The sequence below is a fragment of the Telmatherina bonti genome (assembly GCF_933228915.1).
Source record: "Telmatherina bonti genome assembly, chromosome: 15".
Classification (NCBI taxonomy): domain Eukaryota; kingdom Metazoa; phylum Chordata; class Actinopteri; order Atheriniformes; family Telmatherinidae; genus Telmatherina; species Telmatherina bonti.
In genome coordinates, this window is record NC_136613.1 from 21641372 (window position 1) to 21669068 (window position 27697).

General features: G+C 40.4%; 1 protein-coding gene across 1 annotated transcript; it reads right to left on the bottom strand.

Annotated features, from left to right (window-relative positions):
• kcnj3a (potassium inwardly rectifying channel subfamily J member 3a) lies at positions 1-27697 on the bottom strand (the record flags this gene model as incomplete). The annotated part of the gene is made up of 3 exons (XM_079254197.1): positions 1-596; positions 25833-26049; positions 27020-27697. The coding sequence occupies 3 exons, from the start codon at positions 27695-27697 to the stop codon at positions 1-3; spliced, it is 1491 nt and encodes a 496-aa protein (XP_079110323.1).

A 27697-nucleotide genomic window follows, 5' to 3' on the forward strand; every position in this document is an offset into this window, starting at 1 on the left:
TTATGTAAAGCGATCTGAATTCATCTTTCTAAGTTTAGGTGGCAGGTGTCCGTCCATCCTGCCCCCTCCTCCCCCAGCCAGTCGCTGCAGCTTTGGAGGTAAGTCCGCCACTGACTTACTGATTGGCTCTGTGCTGATCTTGGAGGCCTTACCAGCCTGCTTATCATCAGAGACACCAGGAACAGAGCTGATTCGCTGCAGCTTCATGGGCAGGTCTCCAAAGCTGTAAGTCATCTCTGAGGTGGTGGAGCTCATCCTCAGCAGCTTCTTAGGCAGGCCGTCCCGGCCTGTGATCTTCTGTAGCTTGGTAGGCAGCTTGGTGGTGCTGTCATTGTCCTCCAGGGTCTCCAGGCAGTCCAGAGAGCTGTTCTTCTCTCCGCTGTTGCACAGGGACGGTGCCATGAGGGGCGAAGAGAGGAGCAGAGCTTCCTCCTGTTCCTTTACACTGTAGGGAGGGGTGGGCACCTCAAAAGTGGCATGAAACTGAGAGTAGTCCACCTTGAAGAAACCCTCCTCTAAGGAGATGACCGGGAAGAAGCGATGTCCCCAGAGAACCTCGTCCTCGGTGTATGATGTCCTCGCTTGGCAGGTCATCCCTGACAAAAACACACAAATAGTTTTCAGCTTCTGGAATAAAGACAGATTCCGTCTCAGTGCCTTGATGAAATGTTTCATCACTCTGATACTAACAGAGTAAATTATATGCTTGGCTCTGTTCCATTAGAATCAATGATATTATCAGGGTTCTTGCCATTTTTAGATAAACCAAACAATAGAGCAAACAAACCAGCCGCAGTGAATACGCATTACCTGTTTTACAGAGCCAGCTGCCTAAATAATAGGCTTAATTGATTTTTGTCTTCTAAACGTGATGTTTACAAGCAATTTGCAGGCTTATTTGTAAAATAATTGCTGCATGTGCATTTCATGAATTGCTAAATATATCATCACCACTCAGAATGAACAGTGTTCATGCCATATTTAGAGTGAATTTGAGGTTGGCATTTTCTTATAGGAGTACTTACATTTCTATTTAATTTCCACATAACAATACAGATATTTAAAAATAAAAACTGTTCTTTGTAAGGAGGATCATTTTTAATTGAATAAAAGAATAGATTCTGAGATGAAAAACGGTTTTCTTCTCATCACTGTTTGTGCTACTTAACTGTTCAATCAACCTCTTAAGCTTGGCTGGCAGCTACGAGAGATGGAGGATTAAGATAATCAATACTACACATAATCACTGGAGCAATGAAGTTTAGTCCACAAAATATGTTTACATACAATATATATATATATATATATATATATATATATATATATATATATATATATATATAATATATATATATATATATATATATATATATATATATATATATATATATATATATATATATATATATATATATATATATATAATCACAGCAAGAAAGTATGAACACACATTTTTAACACACACATTTTGCAAATTTGGCAAATGATGACAGATGATGAAACATTTGCAAGGAATGTTCCCTCACAGTGGGATAGAACCCCTGCTTGAAAACTCCCTTACCATCCTCAAAAGCAAATTAAAACAATTAGCAGAATCCTGTGTATTCAATTAGACAACATAACAGATTTTTTCATGCCAAGTTATTGGATGATTATTAGCGATTATTCCTAAATATTATTCTGCAGCTGCTATCATAGTTGTCTGCACATTATACCATACTCCACTTCTCACAGCAGAATCTTGTGTATCTCACAATATTAAGATCTTAGAGAGAGTGAAGAAAGCACAACTATAATTAGCATTATAACTACTACAAGGAGCTAAATTAGAAGAACCACAATTTTTAATGGGGGAGCTTCTGGGACACTCGTGTAAAAACATGTTGAAACCCGTTAGGAAATCTGTGACTGCAGTTGTTTGTTATTGCGCCTTAATTAAAAGCTCTGTAGTGTTTTAGCTGCATCATTTAGGTCCAAGCTGAGAAGCAATAATTCATTGGAAGAATCTGCTACTGACAGCCATCATGTCATCACCCAGAACTAGAGGCATCTGTGAATCTGCCTGATTCCCAAGGACATGAAATAATTTACTCATTTCTGCTCTGAACACAATCACAGATGTGGAAAAGGCTGAACATCATGTGCATTTAGGGTATTCATGGAATCACTTCTGCTCTATTGCTTTAAAGTCCCAAAGCCTGTAGGCACACGGTAGCGTGCTGTGGTGAATAAAGTGAAGAAAGCGAATGTAAACGTTAGGGCCAAAGCGATTGAGAGTTAAGCGTGAATGAGAATCTTATTTCATAGTGAGCCGGATAAATTCCCTCCAGCCAAAATATGGTCACCATCAACAGGTGTGGATACTGTGGAGCGATTCTGAGAGAACTGTGGTGTGAAAGCCTTTCTGTTCAGGTTTCACAACAGCTACTTGCTTCATCAAGCACCACATTCAGTGCTGCAATGCTAATTGGAAATCCATACTGTAAATACATTGCTACAAGATCAGTACAAACATTACCTTTACATGATAACAGCAAAGGTAGGAGAAAGTGAAATGATGTTGTGCCTGAGGCAAAGAATCGCTACAGTAACATACAAGACTCAAATAACTCCATCTTAAATCTATTAATAACGCCTTATTTGTCCTGCAGATAGTGTAGGCGGAAGACCTCTGTCTTCACAAAACCATGAGCCCCACAAGCCTGGAGCTCAATCCTTATGAGGATAGGCTGTATTTTTCTTTAAAAACCTATTTCTGTCAGAAAACTTAATGATATAAATGTGATTTCCATACATTATTCAGGGACTGATGCCTGGGCCATTGCGTAATTATAGACACAGTTGCATCATGTATGCTCAATTGTGTTGTTGAAGACCTGCTGTTCTGCAATGCCCACATTCATATTGCAGAGTGTAACACACAGCAATAATACAGAAAACAGCACCTCGACTTGTCAGCGAGGCCATGGCTCAGTTCAATAACTGATGGAAAAAAGAGCATTATGTTAAATATATTTAGACATTATGCTATTTAGACAGATACTTCTACATAAAACAGACTTAAATCTAAACAACCCAAAATAGCATCAACAAGAAAAAACAAAGATATTTTTTTGCTGCTATAGTGTATTTTTCCTAAAATAGCAATTCAGCCAAATGAGAAATCCCATATCAGATTGCATGTCGTATTACTGGAAAAGCCTTATGTAACTCTAAAATACATGACTGCCCAGGACTCAGTGTTTCTATGGAAACAAAACTGTAAGAATGTGCGCATGCAACAGCCACAAACCTTTTCACTGCTGAGTTTGGTCAAAAGTAACACTGACACAACAAAAAACAAAACAAAGGTCTTTTTCCAAGATCCTGCCAGAAACTAAAAGGATTTCCCAGCGAGCGCAGGGTCAGATCTCGCATATGGCTCCAGAGCCTGAACAAAATTGTTTTACTGTGACCTTTTACAGCACAAAACCACAGAACTAAGAGTGTCTTTCTGTCAGTGAAGAAGAAAAATCATATATTTTGGTGACATCTTATCAGTAAAGGCTAGCACTCTTATTAAAAATGTCATTTTTAATAAAGCACAGAGGAAGTCTCCTTTTACTCTCATCTGTCACACTTACAGTGCAGCGTTGCACTGTTTTACACTTGCAACCTTCACGACTCTCTCATGTGATATCATACCAGGGCTGTATAATAAAAAAAACAAGAGTAAATACATAACCACAACAAAAAAAATTACAGAAATGACCATTTTACTGTTTGTCTTTTGGGTGGTGCTGCAAACAATCACAGGGCATCACAGAAGAAAACATTGTGGAGTGTTGTGTTGTAAGAGCAACTTAGTGACATTAGAGATGTCAAAACGCTAACAGACATTTCAGAGTTTTGGGTTGTTTTTCGTTTTTTTTATTTTACCTTTAAATATTTATAGCATGTTCAGTATGTTCCTCTTTTAAGAAAGGACATGTGACAAAGTTACCAGATTGTGCAAGAGGCATTGCTGGGCTTAAGTGTTTGGGTTTTCAACCACTTGACCATTGTGACCTCCCACATGTGGCTTTACAGCATCCACTGTACAAAGATTTTCAGTTTATAAATGGCAATCCTTGGTTTTTAAGGGTAAGGCAATGGGGCTTAATTTCTTTTTCTTTTGACCTCTTTTTTTTTTTAAAGATTTTTAGTTTAAAGTGACTGGTGCGGAGTTCCAGGCCAAGTCAGTGTGTGTCTGTCGCTCACTAATATGTTTCATTTGGATGAGTGGGCTGCGATGGACTGGCGAGCTGTCCGGGGTGTACCCTGCCTGTCGCCCAAAGCCAGCTGGGATAGGCTCCAGCTTCCCCGCGACCCTGAATTGGATTAAGCAGTTCAGAAAATGAATGAATGAATGAATGAATGGATGAGTGGGAGTGTACAGTACATCCATAACACCTATATAGATATATATAGATTATCTTTGAGTTTAAATATCCCCTGTGCCAAATCTTTCTTAATAGCAACAACTATTTTAGATGGATGTCAAATATTTTAGATAAACAATGTTTCTGACCATGTTTGTATGAACATGCAACTGTTCCATTGGCAGAAGTGATCTAAGGCTATTTGCAGGTTTTAATGTAATTTTTTCCATGGTCATTCACATTATCATTTCAATGCAGCCATCACCAAGCTTAAGTGTGAACAGAACGTGGCCCTGAAGTGTCATGTGCAGAGGAAAACACAATGTTTTATGCACCAGGCTTTATTATCATGGGTTAACATGGATGCTACACTCTGTAGCACGTGAGTATCAGTTGTTGTGGAGTCAGAACTGAATAAAATGTATGATTTAACACTGCTCTGTCCATTGTTTACATTTGATTTTACCGAGTCCTGCCTCCTCTGGTGCACATTTGAGATGTTTTTCTCACTTCAATGACATGAATGGATGAAATGTGACATGATAGTTCAGACTGAGGTCACTATAACCCAGGTCAGATAAGTATCCCATTTAGGAGCACATGTGAAAGTGGACGGGGCTGGATTAAAAAAAAACAGATTTGTGCCATTCAGACTGTTATAAAGCACTAACCCCCCTCCTGAGCTTTATGTCACCTTTTGTGTAGCAAGGTGAATTATGGGCACCCATTTTGTCCTCTAATGACATGCCTTTGAAAATGTTTCTTCTGAGGATGATACGGTGGCCCTGAAGTGTCACAGGAATACAAAAGCCACAACACAACACAATTAGCCACAGCACAACACATTAAGCCACAACACAACACATCAATCTAGATGGCATTGATCTGGCCTCCAGTATCACTGTGAGAAATCTTAGTCATTCTTGACCAGGACTTGTCTTTTAGCTCACATTTAAAACAGGTTTCTAGAACCGCCTTCTTCCACCTGCGTAATATTGCAAAAATTAGGGGCATCTTGTCTCAGAAAGATGCAGAAAAATTAGTCCATGCCTTTATTACTTCCAGACTGGATTACTGCAATTCCTTATTTATGGGTTGTCCCAAATATGCCCTGAAAAGTCTTCAGCTGATCCAAAATGCTGCTGCGAGGGTTCTGATGAGGACTAGCAGGAGAGATCATATTTCACCAGTTTTAGCCTCTCTACACTGACTCCCTGTTTAATCCAGGATAAAGTTTAAAATTCTTCTCCTCACATATGAAGCTCTCCATGACCAACCTCCATTGTACATAAAAGGTCTTATAGCTCCATATATTCCAAATAGAGCACTTCGCTCTCAGACTGCAGGTTTACTGGTGGTTCCCAGAGTCTCAAAGAGTACTATGGGAGGAAGAGCCTTTAGCTATCCGGCTCCTCTCTTATGGAACCAGCTCCCACCGTGGGTTCAGGAGGCAGACTCCCTCCACACCTTTAAGATTGAGCTGAAAACCTTCCTTTTCCATGATTCTTATAGTTAGGATATGAGCATCTCCTGAGTTGGAGTCTGCATGTACGGGACCCAACTATCCAGGTTATGCTATTTGCTCTTATAGTTATGGGTAGTCTAGCCATCCATTACTTATGTAGCAATGGGGATGTTACCTGATGCACTGAGAAGTACCTCACTCCATTTCTCTACTATATTAATGTATAAATATATGCCAATATTGCCGTCTCTAACTTATTCCTCCTTTTTCCGCAGGTCTTCCTGAATAAGTGCAGTTATACATGTTGATCTGTCTTTCCTGTTGTCTCCACCCCAACCAGTCAAGGAAGATGGCTGCCCTCCCTGAGCCGGGTTCTGCCGGAGGTTTTCTTCTTGTTAAAAGGGAGTTTTTTTCCTTCCCACTGTCGCCTCATGCATGTTTAGGATGGGGGATTGGATCGAAATCACGACTCGATGCAATAAGTTGGTTTCTATTATAGGACATGTATGAATTAGCTAGAAATGATGTGTATGTTGCACTGTATGTAAAGTGTCACAGCGGCAGTGATATCATTTTTATCTTTTTTTTTTTTTTTTTGCCGCAATGGAATTACATCATCTAAAGTGAGCAGCGACGTACATAACATCACAGGAAGCTGTGATGTCAGCTGTTTTCAGTCCTTATAGATTATAAGCAGGAGATTGTTTGAAAAAGTCCGAGAAGTAAATAAACAACAGATGGTAAAGAAAAATAAAATTAAAAAGAACAAAATTATTTATAAAAAAGTTTATTAATTGTAGTATTACCTATCATTATTGTCTCAACTGTGATATGTACACTAATCCCTGAAAATATTTTATTTCTCTGTTTTGCCTTTTATAAGTTCTGTGTTGCATATCTATTCAATAAAACAATTATTCAAAATGAAGTAGGCTATCAAGAGTTTCTTGCCGCTTGATTTGCTCGCCGTCTCCATTCCGGCATTTTGAGCTCCTGTCACCAATTTATTGATCTATTTTGACCCGTCTAGAGACCATCGATGCTCACTAATTTTCAGTATGCAGTGTAATCAACACTGACAGTATTCTACTTACTGGACATTTGGATGAGGCTGGCGTAACGCAAATTCAGGTAGATTTTTACATTTCAGTCAAACTCATTTTTAAGCTATCAAAAATAAGACAAAAGAGTACGTCTGGTCACACCAAAATGAGTAAAAGTCTGTTTTTGGTTTTGTTTTTTGCATCGCAGTTATTTGTCCACAGCCAAGGTTTTGAGTTTCTGGGTGCTTTATCACAGCAACAACAAGCTAACACGGTCTATGCAAATAACCACATACCATGAACATGGTTCTCAAAGCAGGCTGGTTGGTCTGCAAAGGGGGGGGGGGGGGGGGGGGGGGGTAAAAGCTGTGGTGTGCTGATTGTCAAAATAAATGGAGAACTGGAAAAATCAGAATTCAGCTGCATTGTGAATGTAGCATAACTGTATGTGTTTTGAGGTGTGACTGTCCTCTTATTGATTTAATATTGTAAACACCGCAGAAATATTGCACAAATGTTGTTAAAAGCTCGATAGCTAAAGCTATCTAAGTACTTCCTTATGCTCAAGGTAAATAGGTGAATTCATTTCTAAATAGTAATCAAAATTATTTCCAGCATGTCACGTTCATACAAGACTGAATATTTGGTCACGGATTAAGCTAGTTGCTTTTGAAACCCATGCACATCTTGGTAAATAAAGCATCATTATTTGCTATATCTATGCAGAAGAACATCTATATGCTTGAGTTTTACCTGAGCTTCTACCACTCGCTGATTCATCAGAAAGCGATTCACATCAGGTACTGACAGGGTTATTCACACCTTGAGCGTCACTGAGGTCACCCATGTGTCACTGGTCCACCTGACAGCTACATGGGATGTTGTTATCTGTGAGCTGTTTACCTTTCCAGCCATCATGTAAGATGTCTGTTCACATGATTCAAGGTGGGAATGGTGTGAAACCACCTGGGGTGGACAGTAAAGGCTGTACTGTAAGTGTTTGGTAGGAGATACCAAAGACCATCATCTCTTGGATGGAAGAGTAACTGTTCAAAAACCATTGAAGTGGGTTTTTTTTTTTTTTTTTTTTTTTTTTGTATTTTTTAAAGGTCAGAAGTGAACCTGCAGTAAAAGGACAGGGGACCCCGTTTTGAGGACATCCAAATACTGAGCTTGGTTAGAGATAGACTGGTTAGGCAAACTCCCATGCCCCCCCCAGGACCCCAGAGAGGGTATAGAGCTGGTCCACTGTTCCGCGACCAGGACGAAAACCGCATTGCTCCTCCTCAATCCGGGATTCGACTATCCGGCGGACCCTCCTCTCCAGGACCCCTGAATAGACCTTACCAGGGAGGCTGAGGAGTGTGATTCCCCTGTAATTGGAACACACCCTCCGGTCCCCCTTCTTAAAAAGGGGGACCACCACCCCAGTCTGCCAATCCAGCGGTACTGCCCCCGATGTCCACGCGATGCTGCAGAGGCGTGTCAGCCAGGACAGCCCCACAGCATCCAGAGCCTTAAGGAACTCCGGGCGGATCTCATCCACCCCCGGGGCCTTGCCGCCAAGGAGCTTTTTGACCACCTCAGCGACTTCAGCCCCAGAGATAGGAGAGTCCACCCCTGAGTCCACCAGCTCTGCTCCCTCATGGGAAGACGTGTTGGTAGGATTGAGGAGGTCTTCGAAGTATTCCCTCCACCGACCCACAACGTCCCGAGTTGAGGTCAGCAGCTCCCCACCTCCACTGTACACAGTATTGATGGAGCACTGCTTCCCCCTCCTGAGCCGCCGGATGGTGGACCAGAATCTCCTCTAAGCCGTCCGGAAGTCTTTCTCCATGGCCTCGCCGAACTCCTCCCATGCCCGAATTTTTGCCTCGGCAACAGCCGAAGCCGCATGCCGCTTAGCCCGCCGGTACCCATCAGCTGCCTCCAGAGTCCCACAGGCCAAGAAGGCCCGATAGGACTCCTTCTTCTGCTTGACGGCATCCCTCACTGCTGGTGTCCACCAACGAGTCCTGGGATTACCGCCACGACAGGCACCAACTACCTTACAGCCACAGCTCCGGCCGGCCGCCTCAGCAATAGAGGCACGGAACACAGCCCATTCAGACTCAATGTCCCCCGCCTCACTCGGGACATGTTCGAAGCTCTGCTGAAGGTGGGAGTTGAAGCTCACTCTAACAGGGGACTCAGCCAGATGTTCCCAGCAGACCCTCACAACACCTGGAGAAGGCATTCGACCGTGTCCCCCGGGGGCTCCTGTGGGGGGTACTCCGGGAGTATGGGGTACCGGACCCCCTTGTACGAGCTGTCCGGTCCCTGTACGACAGGTGTCAGAGCTTGGTCCGCATTGCCGGTAGTAAGTCGGATCCGTTTCCGGTGAGGGTTGGACTCCGCCAAGGCTGCCCTTTATCACCGATTCTGTTCATAACTTATATGGACAGAATTTCTAGGCGCAGCCGAGGGGTTGAGGGGATCCGACTTGGTGGCCTCAGGATTGGGTCCCTGCTTTTTGCGGATGACGTGGTCCTGTTGGCTTCATCTGGTCGTGATCTCCAGCTCTCGCTTGAGCGATTCGCGGCCGAGTGTGAAGCGGCTGGGATGAGAATCAGCACCTCAAAATCTGAGACCATGGTCCTCAGCCGGAATAGGGTGGATTGCCCTCTCCGGGTCGGGGGTCAGGTCCTGCCTCAAGTGGAGGAGTTTAAATATCTCGGGGTCTTGTTCACGAGTGAGGGAAGGATGGAGCGTGAGATCGACAGACGGATCGGTGCGGCGTCTGCAGTAATGCGGACTCTGCGCCGGTCTGTCGTGGTGAAGAAGGAGCTGAGCCAGAAGGTGAAGCTCTCGATTTACCAGTCGATCTACGTTCCTACCCTCACCTATGGTCATGAGCTGTGGGTCGTGACCGAAAGAACGAGATCTCGTATACAGGCGGCTGAAATGAGTTTCCTCCGCAGGGTGGCCGGGCTCTCCCTTAGAGATAGGGTGAGGAGCTCGGTCATCCGGGAGGGGCTCAGAGTAGAGCCGCTGCTCCTTCGCATCGAGAGGAACCAATTGAGGTGGCTCGGGCATCTGGTCAGGATGCCTCCTGGACGCCTCCCTGGTGAGGTGTTCCAGGCACGTCCCTCTGGGAGGAGACCCCGGGGAAGACCCAGGACACGCTGGAGGGATTACATCTCTCGGCTGGCCTGGGAACGCCTCGGGATCCCCCCCGCAGAGTTGGCAAATGTGGCTGGGGAGAGGGAAGTCTGGGCTTCCCTGCTTAGGCTGCTGCCCCTGCGACCCGACCCCGGATAAGCGGCAGAAGATGGATGGATGGATGGATGGTTAGAGATAGAAATAAAAGAAGCCCCGTAGGCTTTGAATGAGACATAAAACATTTTTATTAAAAAGAAAAATGAGCTCATGACTTGTTTTTGAGCACTTTACAGTACTTTTCCATCCACCACTCACTGGTGTTTTCTCTGTTTTATCGAGACTGTACTTGCCTTCAACATACAGTAGGAGACATGCTCAGACTGGTTCACAGGACGAGTGGGACAATTTCTGTGATGGACTGGAACCTATATGGTCTGACTGGCCTGGCTGTCAAACACTGGTACAGCAGATTTGCCTGCCTGGCAATTTCTCAAGCACATGGAGGTGGAACAGCTGGTAGGCAGAACAACATGGCGGCGCAAGTGGACTTGGCTAACAGAGGAAAGGGGGGAACAGATAAGCGACTTTATTTAAACAACAAAAAAAGGAAATCTCAGGATGAAGCAACAAATGTCAGAAACATTCTGATGTTTTGTTAGTTCAGGTTAAATGCAGATAAAGGTTGTCACTGTCTTTAGGTGGTTGTAATTGATGTAATAATAACATTGTACTGCACAAAAAATTTTTGTAGGTCCTGGTGAACCAAATATTTCTACACTGTCAGTGTTTGTACATTTTGTGGCTTTTTAGTTCTGGATTCCTGTTTTGTGTTGTAGTTCTCCATGTTTCGTTCCCTTTGCTCCTGTTTCCTTTTTTGCTTTCCTGTTCATTAGATTCACCTGGACTCAATTAGTGTCTTGTTCTGTTCTGTCTGCATTTATACTATTTGGTTTCAGTTCTGTTTGCCGGTTCATTTTGATAGTTTCAGTTATTAGCTTCATGTGTTTCTGTAAGCATCACGTTCTTGATTTTCCATGTTAGTTTGGCTTCAGTTTGGTTTTTTGGGATTCAAAAGCATCTTTTTTTCTGCATCTCTGGCTCCCATTCCTGCATTTGGGTCCACACCTCCACCATGGATCATGACACTACACAGTTGGGTTGCTGCCTAAGCCTTTTGTTGAGATCTGTCTGTCTGTATCTGTCTGTATCTGTCCATCTATACAACTCAAGCTCAGGTCCTCTACCAGAGTGCTGGGAGCTTTAGGGTCCTATGCAGTATCTTAGCTGTACTCTTCTGCATAGTGCTTCTGTGCTATTCTTCGGTCCATCCATATCTAGCCATTGGCAGGACTTGTTTATATCAGCCACTTCAATGATCTGTCGGTGGTACATCACATGCAGGGGTTCTTCAAAGTTGGCCTCCTTGAGGTTCCATTGCCTGAGAAATTCACTAACTGCTATATCCGTTGGGGCCCTCTTCCTGATGTATTCATGGAGCTTGGATGTTTCATCTTGGATAGAAGACCTGATGCTCAGTTGTCCTCTGCCTCTCTCTTTGCACTTAGCATATAGTCGCTGGACACTGGACTGGGTGGAACTAGCTTTTGTGTTTCAACATCTGTGGCCTGAACTTCTTCCTTTGGCCAGTTTATTATCCCAGCAGGGTATCTGATCACTGGCAGGGCATAGCTTTTAATTGCCTGGATCTTGTTCTTTCCATTGAGCTGACTTCCATTATATACATATATATATATATATATATACATATATATATATATATATATATATATATATATATATATATATACACACATATATATATATTTATATATCAAAGTCACAACTTGTGCAGGAACTGAGGGATATGATTCATATAGAGAAGATACTGTGTAGGACCCAAAGCTTGTGTTCCACAGGACACAAGCTTTGTATGTATAGCAGTCCACCCCACACAGAGGAGACATAGATTTGTGTCATCAGTGTGTATTATTAGAAATTCTGGCATCTTTTTTTTGTTTGTTTGTTTGACATCTTCAAAATAAAATTAATTGATTTAGGGGGTGAAGAAATGACAGCAAGATGATCAATCAAATAAAATATTTTTTTCACCACTATCAACACAGTGAGAGCACATAGACTCATTTAGTACATGATCTGATTCATTCATTCTACAGGTTGTGAAATTAAAACACACATACATACTGTAAAGACACACAAGCGCAATTAAGGGGGAAAAAAGAAACCAAGTGGGAAAAACATCATTGGAATCAGTAAAGAGGCAATTCCTCATTCAGTCCATTAGGAAAGAAATTTGTGACTCTGTGGATCCATTGCACTTCTAATTTAAGTAAATGGTTATCTGGTCCCCTCTTTGACTCAGTGTCAGACAATACCAGTGCATTTCAAATCCTCTGTGGAGTGGCCCCTCACAAGAAAGTACCACAATATGAGATTCTGAAACATGCCTGAGAATTTAGCAGTGTTCTGCTTATTTGTCTAACAGTGAACACAGCCTGTTTATTCTGGGTTTGTTTGTTTTTGTTTTTCAAATTATGTGGTATGTATCAGCTTACTATAAGGCATCACATATTACTGATTTAAAAAAGTATTTGTGCAAATTTAACTAATTTTGAACACTTTACTGTTACTGGGGATCAGTAAAGTGTTGGATAATATTTTGGCAATATGTTGGATAATATGTATAATGTATAATGGATAATATGTTTGTAATGTTTTAACATATCGGCATCAGTTAGTTAAGTATAGATGAAAATTTTATAATGGTAAATCCACTATACTATATCTTTGGCGGTAACAGCTAACTATGTTGTACAAAAGATCTGCAAGTGTTTTTTCAATGATATGAATGACACTATTATCACCTTACATGGATGCACAGATCAATCGATTCTCTTTAATAATGTTTATGGATTTCTTTGTCGTGAAGAGAAAGTCAGACCTTATTGTTTTCTAGAGCTTTCCACAGAAATTTTCAGCTCTTTGCTTTGGCTTTACTGTTGTTTTTCTGTTTAGTTTCCACCGATGTCTCTTTTAGATGTGGAGCTCAAAAGCTTCAGAAAAAAGACCAGAATAAGAGAGGTATTGATAATATCATGAACATAGCTGAGCATTCAAACAACAGACCTTCCAAATGGCTAATATTTTAGCATTAAAAGAACACTAATGATGCTCCATGTCTGCTGAATATGTGATAATAAGCCAACTGTTGGCTAAAATATTGCAAGTAATGACTTAATGAAATAAAAAATATGTCATTCTTGGATCTATAACTACTTTGGCTGGCTTTAAATGCCAAAAGCATTGATTAATGGAACATCTTACAAAGTCATTAACATCAGAAATAAACAATAATTATTTATTGATTTGTATTTGTGGAGGTTCACATGTTACATGCTTTAATTCTTTTTCATTTTACTTTTGAAATTAAACTTTCTGTTGGAATTAAATAAATCATGAGGTGAACGAAGGAATTGTATTAAATAATTTATGATTGATTTGCTGTGTCCAATTTCAAAGTATTCTGAAACATACATCACAGGATATTAACTTGATAAAAACTATGCAGCATTTGAGCAGACATGAAAATGATTTTAAATACTTTGTAAGCGCTATTTTACGACATGTCTAAACCCTCAGGCAGAAGCAGGTTCACCACGACAAGAAAATACCTGAAAACAAGCTGTAGTTTTTGTATTCACAAATACACAGCATGGCACAGGAAGACCAGCTCTCAAAGTTAAGAATGAGATTCCCACCTGTATCTCAAGGATAAAAGATATCATTTTTTAAGGACAGTAGAGTTCAAAATATAGATGTAAAGGCTGCATGGTTTGAGACAGGTGTCATGGAGGCCAATTTTGTGAAACTGAACACAAGAGGTAGCCTCAGATATCACCTCCTCAGCACCTATAATGCAACCTTAACACTTCTTCTCGGGCAGTTTTACAACAGTTTATATGTTAGACCTTTTCAACCATTTAGGCCACACTGGTAAATAAACTTTAGAAGTTATGTTTCAATTACCCACAGAATTGCAAAAAAAAAAACCTAATTATCACAATAAAAAACTGTTAATGGAAACATCTACATTAATTTAAAAAAAAAAAAAAAAAAGAAAAAGAAAAAGAAAAAAAACACTTCTCAAATAACACTAAAAAGTTTTTATACTCTTATTAGGTGGCTTTTCAGACATTTTGATATATAGTTATCATAAACGTGTAATCGAAACACTTTTTCTGCATTTACGTTTCCCTGTACGTGATGATAGGTTCATTTCAGGTATAAGTGGCACAGTATGGAGTATAGAACAGTGAATGCAGAGTTTTACAATGATTTAGAAATAGAAATGAGAAAGAATGGCTTAAAAGGCTGTTTTCAAATCCTCCGCAGCAATTAGAAAACTCTGAAATAATGCTCCATGGCTACCTACCATAAACAGCAATTCTCCTGAAATCTCATCAATGCAACGAGGTTTTAGCGACTTACACTATTCATTGGAAACCTGCAAATTGCAAATGTAGTTTGTTCAAACAGTAGAAATATCACTTTTATTGAACAAAAAAACTGCAATGGAAACACAGTGTACTTGAATGACTCACAATGGTCATGTGAGTCAGAGACACAAGTGACCTGAACAACCTTTTAATGGATTTTTAACACACAAAAGCTAAAGAAGAAAAAAGAAAAAGGAAATATGAAAGAATTCCTGTGGATGGGAGATGAAACATCTTCAAGAACCAAGAAAATGAAGAAAAGTTGCTTTTATTCCAGCGGTTTGGATTACCATGACCTGACCAACCGAGAATACCCCAACAACTCTCAAATTTCTATCTTTTTTTTTTTCAGTCTCGGAGCAGGGCTCGCATTGTTCATGCAAAATTCATGTGACAGCATGAATGGAAGTAGAATAATCCTCTACTGAATCCAGAAATCATGACAGATCTAAAAACAGTTCCCATTAAAAGTACATTTCAGAAGGAAAGGAACCCGAGAATGAGAAGATAAGCGAGTGCCGATGTTCTTCAAGCTGAGATATCGTGTCATCAGAGACAGCCATGCTTTAAAATGAATTCTTCAGGTTTAGGCTCAATGCAGGCAAATGGAAAGTGGAGATGACACAGCACTGAGAAGGAGAGATTACAGCGCTCTATCTGCACTTTACAGTATGTTCAATATCCTACAAACTTAACTGCCTGATTTCATTATGAACTCTGAAAAAGCTTAAAAAAAAAAAAAAAAAAAAAAAAAAAAAGTGAAAAGGTGTGTTGAGAAGAAACTTTGAGATTAAGATGGCCAAAAGCCATCTCCCTCCTGAGCCACTAAATAAATGCACTTTTCGTGATAAGAAAGAAGTAGCTGCTACCTTGCTTTAAGAATGTGAAGTGAGTGACAGCAAAGATAAAAATGGGTTCTTTGGTGGCTGGACTAGAAAAGCACTGTAAACTCAGAGGCAGCCTGCCAGTGTTTCTTGATAGTAGCTGAGTTTAAAAAAAAAAAAATAGAGTGGTATTCGCAGCCTCAGCCCTCTAAAAGAAGCTTATCCAGGTTGGAGAGGCTGCAGGATCATAACCGTTTGGTGCCTGGCTCAGTCATATTTTCAACTGTAGATCTGCATTTGACACAGAGTACAGTCAAGGGGCCAGGCCTGAGAGCAGAGAACTATTTATTTCTACTCTGGCAAATCATCTCAGCAGAGTCTCAATCTGTATTTTCAGATAAATAAATCAGAGCTATTGTATGATTAAACAACCCCAAGGCAACAAGAAAATGACACTCAAAATTGTCTGCAATGTGAAAATGAAGGTTTATTCAAATGACTTCTCTGGATGAACTCTCACAGTGAGCAACGTGGGAGTCAAAGAGTTCCTTGCGACCTCATATTTAGTGACAAAATCACCAATAACCTCATTCCTTGCTTGTTCTCTGTCTGGCTGTCCTTTCCACTCAGTCACTCACATGCTCATACACACAAAAACAGACACAAACACACAAATAGACAAACTTACTCACCAGCACAGTGCTGTCAGCAGAGTCCCCTGACAGTCTATCACGGCTGTGGAAACAGCTCAAGTGTTATGTATGAGAAAAATGCCAGCAAAAACAAACATGAGAATCTGGACAGAGCAGCATCGCACAAAGCTCACCGTTTTATCCCATCACTGCTCTCTTTGTCAGGCATTTGGCTGTAGCCGAGACCCTATCCACAAAATGCCAGGGCTGTGACACTGGATTACAAGGTGTGATGATTAATTTCAGACAACTGTCCAAGATTTTTTTCTACATCAGAGAGCATCATCTGCCTTCTTTTAGGATCCATGTGACAATACGGCAAGCTGTTGCTACATTAGCTGCTGGGAAGCTGAGAATGTGTGCATGTTGGGCGGCATGTTTGAGCTAATTGAGGAGAAAAAGGGAAAGTTCACTTGAGAGACTTCAATAAAAACGGCTCTTAACTCGGGCTAGTAAGAACAGATTTTAGGTCAGTTTGGGAGAAAGAACAGAAATAACCTGACTATAACAGGCTGCAAAGAGAAAAATTAAATGGAAAAAAAAAATCTCATTAGATACAGATATTGCTATTGTGGCCACAAGTCCCTATCATCTGTTTCTATGGTGACCACCACTGAGTGGCAGAAAAATTTAGTAGAAGTATTTAGTGACCTGTTTTTTTTGTGGTTTTTTTTCGCAGTTTGCCTTTCCAAGATGCAAATAAATCCCCTCCCCCCATTAAATAATGTTTTACAGTATGATCCATTTGTGAAGGTGGCTTCCAGTTGTGTGCAGCTCTGAGATTTCATTCCACCCATACAGCCCAAGCTGAGCAGTGAGAATGAGAAGGAGGATGATGGAGGGAAAAGGCAGGGGAAGTGTACTGCCGTGGGGGAGGGGAAACCCTGGATGCTGAGGCAAATGCTCGAGTGTGGAGGCTGTTGGAAAAGGAAAGAAGGAAAGGGGATATGAGCAGGACTGCCAACTATCTCCGCACAAGGTGGGGTGTTGGGCAGGCTAGAGGAGCATATGGCTGTGGGCCATTCATACAGCAAGGATAGCACATATTACCATGTGAGGGCAGTGCAGAATGTGGCCTGAAGCGACAATTGAGTAAAATGTCAATCAGTGGATTTCCTTCATGCTAAACAAAAAAAGAAAAAGAGACAAATTTTTTCACTGTTGGTTAAAAATGTATCTATATTCCTTCTGTAGAACAAAGTGAATAACAGCAAACTAATGTCACAATGGCTGCAGTGCTTACATCTTCTTTAAGTCATAAGATGGAGTTACAACTGGAAGTGGGCACACAAAAGAGGGATTTAAACATCTTAAGTGATCTGACTGTTGGATAGAAGGGAGGAAGCATCCCTATTGTTTTTCAGGTTTGTTGCTTGAGCTTGACAGCAGATTATTCCTGTAAACTCAAGCATGTCTGTGTGACAAAAATAGCGAGCGATATCCCAGAGGAGCAGATTGTAAGAAGACAAGTCTTAAGAATGACATGTTCATGTGGCTCTGCGTTTAGGCCTAACAATTGATTCACCTGCACTTCAGGGACTGTCGCAGCTCCACCAATCAATGTTGTCTGTGACCAACTCCGCGAGTGCAGCAGAACCCTTCTCAGGGTGATAACCTCTTGAACAAGCAAAGCACAATGCTATCCCAGCTTTGGCCATGTAACACTCATACAGAGTGCCTATCCTGTGTTATGACTGGAGTCTAAGTGGTAAAGTCTCCAGTTTGTGTTATAAATCACCTGCCTCAGATGGCGAGAAAGGGATCTCAGCACTGGTCAGTGGTTTAAAATTCTTAACAGCGTGACAAGAAAACCGAGGCATCAATGCTTCCGTCACACAAGTTCACCTCAGGTCTGCCACCACGCCTCTTCTGCCAGTGATTTATTGCCGTCCAACAGGGACTTGACAAATCCCTGAAGACACAATTACCGTGCTCCCCCTTGGGAAGCCGGCACAGTTCATCTAAAAAGGATAATGAATCCAGGATGTCATAGTCAGTTCACTGCAGTGCCCATTATGTGGAGCTCATCTCCAACATAATTATTGTATGTACAGTAGGTAACTACCCTTGTTTGTTTATCTAAAATTAGTCACGCTAATTTCAGTGTTGCTTTATACAACACGTAAGCAAAAGCAGACTGTCTGTGCAGAGAATAATTGGTAGCATTACAGTAGTGGCAAGGTTGCAGTAAATCAGCCTTACGACTAATCTTTATGAAGCTTAAAAAGTCATCTTTAAACAGTACGAGGTGCAGGCTTGTCACCATGGTTATTATGTGCTCGGGATTTTCCTTGTTCTTATAATGAGCAGAGTTATATTGCAACTATAAAACATTACAGGCGAGCCAATGCCAGACCACCAACCAGATTCAAATATTAGTTGGAGCAATTACAATCTGAAGATTTACTCTAAAGACCTTATAAAGTTAATATTCACTGCATGACAGATTGTAAAAAGTTGACAGAATATCAAAAAATGTTGATTCTGTCTCAGATTTCTACATTGCATGCGACACACGGAGGTAGCTGTTAGATATGGTATGCTGTGATGAATTATTAAGAAATGCATTGTTGGTGAAATCACGTGCAGCAGCAGCACGAAAGACATTTTTAAATGGGAGCCAGAAGGTATCCAACATGTGGTGTTTCGCCTCAGCGGCGCAGGTGGAACTCAGTGGGGACAGACACTTCTCTCCTGAGCTCTCACCCTGAGCACATTAGATTTAATTGGAAACTCCTGTTCTCACCTCAGCTGCAGCTTTTAACTTCCCCACTGAACCCACTTTAACCCTCTGACCCGTGGGGCTGAGAAGGGAGCGCGACACTGAGGCAAGAGGACAAGCTATCTGTAATGACTCCGAATGAATTATGGTCACTTTCCCTGGACTTTCACAGCTGCCTCATCTCCGGGGTTCACTTTCGCCAGTGTTTACAGAAGCTCTGAAGCCACCTCAGACTTCTGGGGCTACTGCCCCTTTCTTGTATGAATAAAACTATCACCCGTCTGGCACAACAGAAAGCTCTCCATTTTCATTTCAATTACTGCAACCGACGATAAAACACAGATCAAGCCATGACATTGGCTGCTCTGCTAATCAGTGGCAATAAATGTTTTCAATTAATTATGCAAGCTGGCTTTACTCCTAGACACAGTCTACATCAAATCAATTATTACTCTTAATTTCATTTTCTCTGTGCTGTATGTGTATTTGTTGCACAACAACTTAATTGAAACTACAGCATGGTGATTCAGCATTGTACAATAAAATTATTTGTTGTGCCACACAGATCAAGTTATTTCTTTTGAAATTACATGAACAAAGTAGCGAGGCTTCTTAATTTTATTTCATCACAAATTCATTGATTTAATCACAAATCATAAGGATTTCAATAAAAACCCCACAGCTCAAACTAAAATACTGAGCAAACACGTAGGCAGTAATTCAAAGCTGCAATCCCCAAATTTAGAAAGCAATTATGCACAAAATCACATGAATAAACATTCAAAGCTGATCATGTCTACATGCAACCACCTCTGCCACCTACAATCATTTTAAGATCAGTATTATAGTCGTTTATTTTGTCTATAATAGTAACTTATATGCATAGTTTGCAGTAATATGAAAAAAAATATTTTAAAACAATCTATATCAATTCTATCAATTCAAGGGAAACTTTTTTTTTTTTTGCACAATATTTGCTAAATAAATGAAGCAATGAAATTCGATACAGAATTGTGTGCACCAACATATTTTCAGGATCATTTCTAAAGAGGACAACTTATTAGTTAGCAGAACTTTGCTGTGTCAGCAGAACAGTGACAAAGTCAGGCTAAAAACTCACCAAGCAAGTAAGTACATGAATACTAATGTAGCTGAGTTTACCACTGCCTAAACTTCACGCCTATAAATCCTCCAAAATATGCTTGACAACTGCATGTGTTTAAACCATTTCTAAATATGACTTGTTTGCAGTCATTTCATGAATTTCCCAGCAAGTGTGATGATCGCACTCCACACATTTGCATGAAAGTCACATCCCCTCGGAAAAGATAAAGGGTTTGTGCTGATGATACACTTTATGCTCATGAATCATTGCTTTTCATAGCTGATAAGTGAATTCAAAAACACTTCAGAGCTCGTAGAGATTTTAAGGCTGTGTTCTGCCACCATGTTACATTTAAAAAAAACAACACAAAATTTCGGGGAAAGACTAACGTGCAGTCACACCTCTTTCTGTGCAGTGATGAAAATGAGGTTCTCAGAAAATAACTACTAGGTTTGTTTATCTGACAGTTTTGCTGTTGGTCCTGAGGTGGAATCTCAGCTGGAGACTTTCTGTGTCGAGTTTGTACCTACATAGACTTTGTCTGGGTACTCCCTTTTTCCTCCCACGGTCCCAAAACATGCATGCTGAATCATCTGGGTGTTGTAAGTTGACTTTAGGTGATGCATTGTGTTGTTTTTTTCTTCTATGCTGGATCTCTGATGGATTGGATATTCCTTGTTCTCATCCTATGGTTAGTGAGGTAGAGCTGCAGCAACCTGCAACTCTGAACACCATAAAGCATGTACACAAAATGGATGGACAGGTCATTATCGCTGTTATTACCTGTGTGCACATTGGATCTTCAGACAACAAGAGGTACTGTGTCACATTAACGCAGCAGCATTGTCGTAAAATGGATTTAGTTGCTGATCAGTTGCGTAGCTGGAGAAATCTAAACGTCTGTTACTGGCAGCTACAGTTTATTCTAGGCTCTCAAGAATTCGCTTCACTAATGAACAGATTGCCTCGGGCTTGATATTTAAGCCTTCATAGTGTTAAACGGCATTGCTGGCGTTAATGGGACTCTTATCTAAAATTCCAGTGTATTTTAAGACAGCGCATAGTAACTCTGATTCAGCTGGTGAGTCAAAGTGGGGTCACCATCTGTTTGGCTGCTTAACAGTAAAAATGACCTGCAATACTATACGTAATTACATCACACTTTTGCTTTTTATACTATTTTTCACACATGCAACATAAACTGTTCAACTCTTTTGTATATAAAATGATCACCTGTATGCAGAGCTGAACGACAGCTGACAATTCATCGCAGTTAAAGCGATGCATTTAGTCAGGCTGGTGAAAGGGATCTGCTAAAGCCCTGTTATGATCTACTGAGACAACAACCTCATATCAGAGTGTGAAATACTGCTGTTTTGTCTGTGGCACACATGCAGGGTATCATTTGTGCCCTGACAGAGCAACTGCAGAAACGTTAAATGTGAACTGCAAAGCTACAAACTGCATCCTGCAATATTTGCTGACAAATCACTGAGTTGATTTGGGGACAATTATTTTCACATTTTGATTTGTATACCATTTGCTTTTTACTTTTTGTTTAATTGGTTACCAGATAAGGCTAGAAACCAAAATAATTTGGTTACATTTTAGGAAAAAATAAATTCAATTGCTCTGACTAAAATGGCCTTTTTTTTCCCATGAGTTGATATAACAAAACCGTATTTGCTAAGCAGTGAAGCAGTGAATCAGTTAACATCAGTCTTCTGTCTGGGTTGACTGGGAGGACGCAAATAATCCAGTAAAACTGGATTGTTCTTTCATCTCAGTTCTTTTATTGTCTTTAAGAAAAAGGGAAATTTTAGTCACCATAACATTATTTGGTGTCCGGTTTGAAAATGCATGAAGGCAATTTTCTGGATGAAAACATGGATCAGTTCTACAACACAGGGCTGGACTATTGCAAGCAAAAAAAAATAGCATACAATGTCGAACTCACCCACAAAGCCATTCATTCCTCACATCATAAAACAATAAACTGGGAAAATGCAGTGTTGGATCCTGTGCTAAATATCCACACCGCATAATGCTGTTAAGCAAACCAGCCATACCCAACTCTTATGTACATATTTATCCACATTAAACAAGGATGAGCCTAATTCACCAATATCATCTTTAGCATCTTCTTAAATGTTAAGTTGTACGTCACAGTTTTGTTTTTTTTATGAAAACCCTCCATCAGATTCACAAATGAGTTCATTGATCACAAAATAGTTCACATCTAAAAAGTTCAGACTAGCTGGCCAAACTGTACACTGGGCAAAAATGCCCACATTGAGATTTATGCAAACAGACACTGACAGGAGAGAGACAGACAAGGGAAAAAAAACAGAAAAAATGTCAAAGATCTGCACTGAAACATTGTTGTTCCTATTTTTAAAGTGGTACACGCATTGAGAAAAAAAACCCAGAGAGATTCAAATCTTATTGTGTGACTGGACGCAGTTCCTTCTGTTGTAATAGCTGAAGGGAAAAGTCGTACACTGTATGATAAACGTTCATCTCTCTTTGCATACTGAACTTTCTACAGTTTGTAGAGCAAACTGCCACCTGCTCTGACATCCTCCGCATCTCTTGAATAAGTGCAGTTGTACACGTTGATCTGTCTTTCCTGTCCTTTCCACCCCAACCAGTCGAGGCAGATGGCTGCCCTCCCTGAGCCGGGTTCTGCCGGAGGTTTTCTTCCTGTTAAAAGGGAGTTTTTTTCCTTCCCACTGTCGCCTCATGCATGTTTAGGATGGGGGATTGGATCGAAATCATGACTCGATGCAATAAGTTGGTTTCTATTATAGGACATGTATGAATTAGCTAGAAATGATGTGTATGTTGCACTGTATGTAAAGTGTCACAGCGGCAGTGATATCATTTTTATCTTTTTTTTGCAAATAATTTTATTCTGTTTTTATCTTTTTTTCATACAACATCCCAACTTTATAAAAATTGGATAGTATTCCCATTAGTGCTTAGTCATGTAAATAGAAAATTCAGTGTCAACACAACTTTGTGTTATTCGCACACTTACAATCCTGATAGAAGCACACCTGACATCAGGAGCGTCTTAATAACGCCCATCTTAAAGGCTTAATCATGCTTAATCATCACTTATGTCCATAAGTTCTTTCTCTTCCTGTGTTGTTTTCCTTCTTTTACCCTTTACATCACCAAAAACTCAATATGCTTTGTTAGGAAGTATCCATTGAGTTTAATGGGCAATGTTTAGCTATCATAATGAGGTTTAGGTTTTGTATTATTTGGTCATTAACAAATATTCTAAGAGGTAAAATAAGTGAAAACAAATAATAATTTTTTATGGGTTTTTTTTCTCAGTCCTGATTTTTTTACTCAGAGTCAGATCTGTTCCATGATCCATATAAAATGTAAAGCATATACAGTAATTATGCAAAGAAATAGGCTAAACACAAATATCCCATTTGGTCTAGGCTGCAGTTCATATTTACTCTTCACCATAACTGTATTCAAATCCTCCTTCTGCACCCCAGCTCTGAACCACAGCGCAGGGATCCATGTCAGCGAGGAAACATGAAGCACACACATAATCTGACATTGCGTTCCTTTCTCACCAGTGCCACAGCTAAAACTTCTCAATGGGAAGTTATGTGCTGCCTGTACCGACAGAAACAATGTCAAATGTCATCACTGTCAAAGCTGTGAACTCATCTAAAACTTGCACATCAGAGCCTTTCCTTCCTGATTTTTTTTGTTGTTTTTTTTTGCAACATTTCTTTTCAAATGCACTAGAATTCCAGTAGCATACCCCAAAACCACAAACGCCTCTACTCAGGTCTCATTTGGAAGGAGTAGCAGATTGAGAGGATGATCACAAACACCTTGGGCTCCTAGTTGAAAGGAATGATGAATATTTTCTGCCTTTTACACAATGCTGAGGTTGTGAGAGGTTATAGCAAATGGGACAATTCTGTGTTCTTTCTGCTTCTCCTTTCTCTTCTTGTATGAAAAGAGATCTTCAGTCAAAGATATTTTTGTTTGATCTCTGGGAGAAAAAGGTTACCATGTCAAAAGGGGTACATTGTTGTGTCTGTTATCATCCAATAACAAGACTATTGCATGCTCTGCAGCAGAGTGTATTTTAACTTGTGTTGCAGACAGGGGTTTTTTTCCACACATACCACAGTACAGGGCAGCTTTTTCACTAGTAAACACCAAGCAAGCTCATAAATATTTCATTTCATTCTTTCTCTGCTGTATCACCTGTTCTGGCAAGTACTTTATGGTACAGTACCGCCTCCGTGTGCTTTCCATATTTCAGAGAAGATCTTCCCTAATAGCGGATGATGTTGTTGACGCTGCAATCTCATTTCTTGTTTGCTATCCCATGTTTGCCTGGTTTATTACAAAAATTACGTTATGTTTCCATACCATAGGAATAAAAAAGGCTAAGTATAGTGCAGTGCTGCAATCCTGAATACTCAAGGAGAGGTTGCCATGGAAACAGAGTTACACTGGCCAGAAATGAAAGCAACTAAGGATTTAGACTTTCACTGTACATCAATTTTTAACTATAGATTGTTTCTACATCAGCATTTCCACCAACTTCACAGAAGCACAACTGTTCCTCAATGCAGGCATTTTTGTGAAGTACAAATGTGAGTGTAGCAATCTCCACAAGAAAGGAAAGGCAAGACTGATTTAACGCCTCTGTGACAATGTCATGCTAAAATTGTCTCCATCTTTTTATTAAATCCTGTTGCTAAATTGGATATTTTAATATTTGGAAGTCAAATCAAAACGAACACACCGTCCAGTAAAGGAATTAGACAGTTACTAAAGTAAAGAAATATGCTGAATTCCAACAGTTTTTATATTACATGATTATTAGGTGATATTAATAATGAGCTAACCACTTTTGATGGATATAGTATTGCACTCAGACTGCACAGCAAACGGTAGTATATTGACGTAATTTAATAACACACTTGCTTTTTTTCTCTATGTTTGGTTTTATCTGAATGGTGCAGCAGAAACTGTATTCCCTGATATGAAGGGTCATGATACTGCATGTCAGATAACACTCAACTGCAATACAACTTTAATAAAACTGCAATAAATCTATTTCATAATTATATCTCAGGAATTGAATGTCTTTATTAATTACGGTCTGAGGCGATAGCCAGCCTCCCTGTCACATCTTAATATGCAGTTTTTTCTCTGAATCAGTCTATTACAACCGCTCTGTACAGCCTATAACACTGTAGGAGCTCTCCACACACTACTTCATCAAGTGTGTCATATAAACGGTTGAATTTAAAATGACCACAGTGAAGAATTTTACCCGGGTCATTGCTCATCTCGAGGAAATGGAATTCTGTAATTCCAAAGAGACCCTAGAAAGTAAATTATAATGCCCCCTGAGAGCAGCAGCCATGAGGTAAGCGCAGTTCAGTCACAAAGATGGAGGAATGTAATTTGTTTCACATGAGAAAAAGAAAACTGGAATATCTGGACGCTGACCTGAGAGAGTTACAGCTCTCAACACTTCACTTTAAAACCTGCCTAACTTCCACAAATACAAAAAAGGGGGGATCAAATGCATTCATGTCATTTCTCTCAGGTTATAGAAAATTATAAATCTGTGCATATAAAAAAGGCTAACCACTTCTGATATTAACTGCCCTGTGTGTTTTCCACAGAAATAAAAATGATTGAAATGCAATCGACAGCTCAATATCGAGCACATGTAGATGAGAGCACTTAGCACGTAAGAAATAGTTCAATACTATCCACAAGATTTGTTGTAGAAACATAACACAACACCACCATAAAAGCAACACACAGCACTTATGGGCCAACATGTAGCCTGGAGCCACAACATCTTGTAAAACGGAATCTTTTTTTAACAGAGCTGGCTGTGGAAAATGTTGTTACTCACCTGTGGTCTCTACAATGCCCTCTAGTATCACCACGATTTCAAACTGCTCTGTTTGCATGGACCTCTGTGAAAGGTCATAGAAGGGGCTTTTGGTGTCAATCACATGGCAGATCGTGAGCGGTGAGACGAGAAAGAGCTGGTCTGCCCCGGTGCTAAAACCCACGTCCAGCTCCAGCTGATCCAGCGGAAGAAACTCGCCCTCAGGCGTCTGGCGAGACTGGGGAAGCAGAAAGAGGCAGAGATGTTTAATAAGGGGATGAAAGTGGTAAGACAGATTTATCTGCAGCTTACTGGGAGGTTTTGTGTCAGCTTTACACACTTTACATGCAATCAGACTCGATAATCAATCCTTCAGAAAATCACCGTAATTGTATAAATTTAAGAAACATGAAGAACATTGTTTTTTGGATAGATGTAGTTTTTTTTTTTTTTTTTTACAGCTTAATCTGGCTTCATCTTTTTTATGCAGGTGTGTTCATCTACGTTATCCTGACCTGCTGTGTTGGAACATGGAAATTAGACACAAGAAGGGCTTAGTTGGCTCTGTGAAAAACATTTAAAAGATGGATGAGTGTAAAGTTAATACTTATCTTATAAGCTATTAACATACTTCTTTATGTATATTTCTATTTTACTTTTACATTTTCTGTTACAGGTTAACATCACTGTATAACTGTCTAAACTAATGCACATAATATACTTTTTTTCCTGATCACTATCTGAAGCCAAAAGATGGAACATCAGAAAAATCCACCAAAAAAAGCTCATCTACTATAAAACACCTGCACATGCACAACATATTGTAACAAACTACCACCTTGTTACTGACCAATTAAAACAACTGCAGACATATGAGCAGAATTCTCATTAAACTGGTGCAAAAAGAGATATTCAGGTTGCAGGCCTGTAAGTTTTGTAATTTGTGTCACCATCTTGATTGTGACTTTAGATAACCAATGCTACTGTCAATTTTTAGTATTCGGAGCTATTAATATCATTTTCACCCACTGCAGAGATTTGTCAAACAATTGCATGATTCCATCGAGAACACTTAGGAGAGGGCTTTAGTGCCAGTCTGTGGGCATTTCTGTGTGGAAAACAAGAAATGGAGCCTGTTCATCAAAAGACATAGAAGTAAAATTTAAGATCCCCCACCCACCCCCCTCTCTTAAAGTAGCATCACTTACTTTCAGCAATTTGCAGCGGATCTGTGCAGAGACCATATGGCTGTTACGCAAGTTGCCGACCCTGAACATGAGAGTGAGTTTTCCATCTCGCATAGAAATCGCCGCATGTTCACTGAACATCAGAGTCTCGGCCCTCTTCTTGGGCTGAGACATTTTAATAAACATGCAGCCGATCAGAAATGCATCGACAATCGATCCGAGAATCGACTGGAACAGAAAGAGAATGATCCCTTCAGGGCATTTGTCTGTGATGTATCTGTAACCATATCCTATAGTGGCCTCAGTTTCTATGAAGAAGAGGAAGGCTGAGGGAAAGTTATAGACATTGGCCACACAAGGAGTGTACTTATCATTGTGGGCTTTGTTGAGGTCTCCTCTGATGTATGCGATGAACCACCACATAGAGGCCATGAAGAGCCAAGCCACCGTGTAGGTGAGGATGAAAATAAATAGATTCCAGCGCCATTTCAAATCTACCAGTGTTGTGAACAAGTCTGAGAGGTATCTGCTGGTTTCACCACCCAGGTTCCCATGCTGGACGTTACATCGCCCGTTCTTGTCCACGAAGCGCTGCCTCTTCTTCTTTTTCTCTGGTGGAGGCTGATTGAATCCAGACCCGCTAGATGAGGTGGTCACTACCTGATAATCGTCCCCAAATTTCTTTCGAAGTGCAGACAT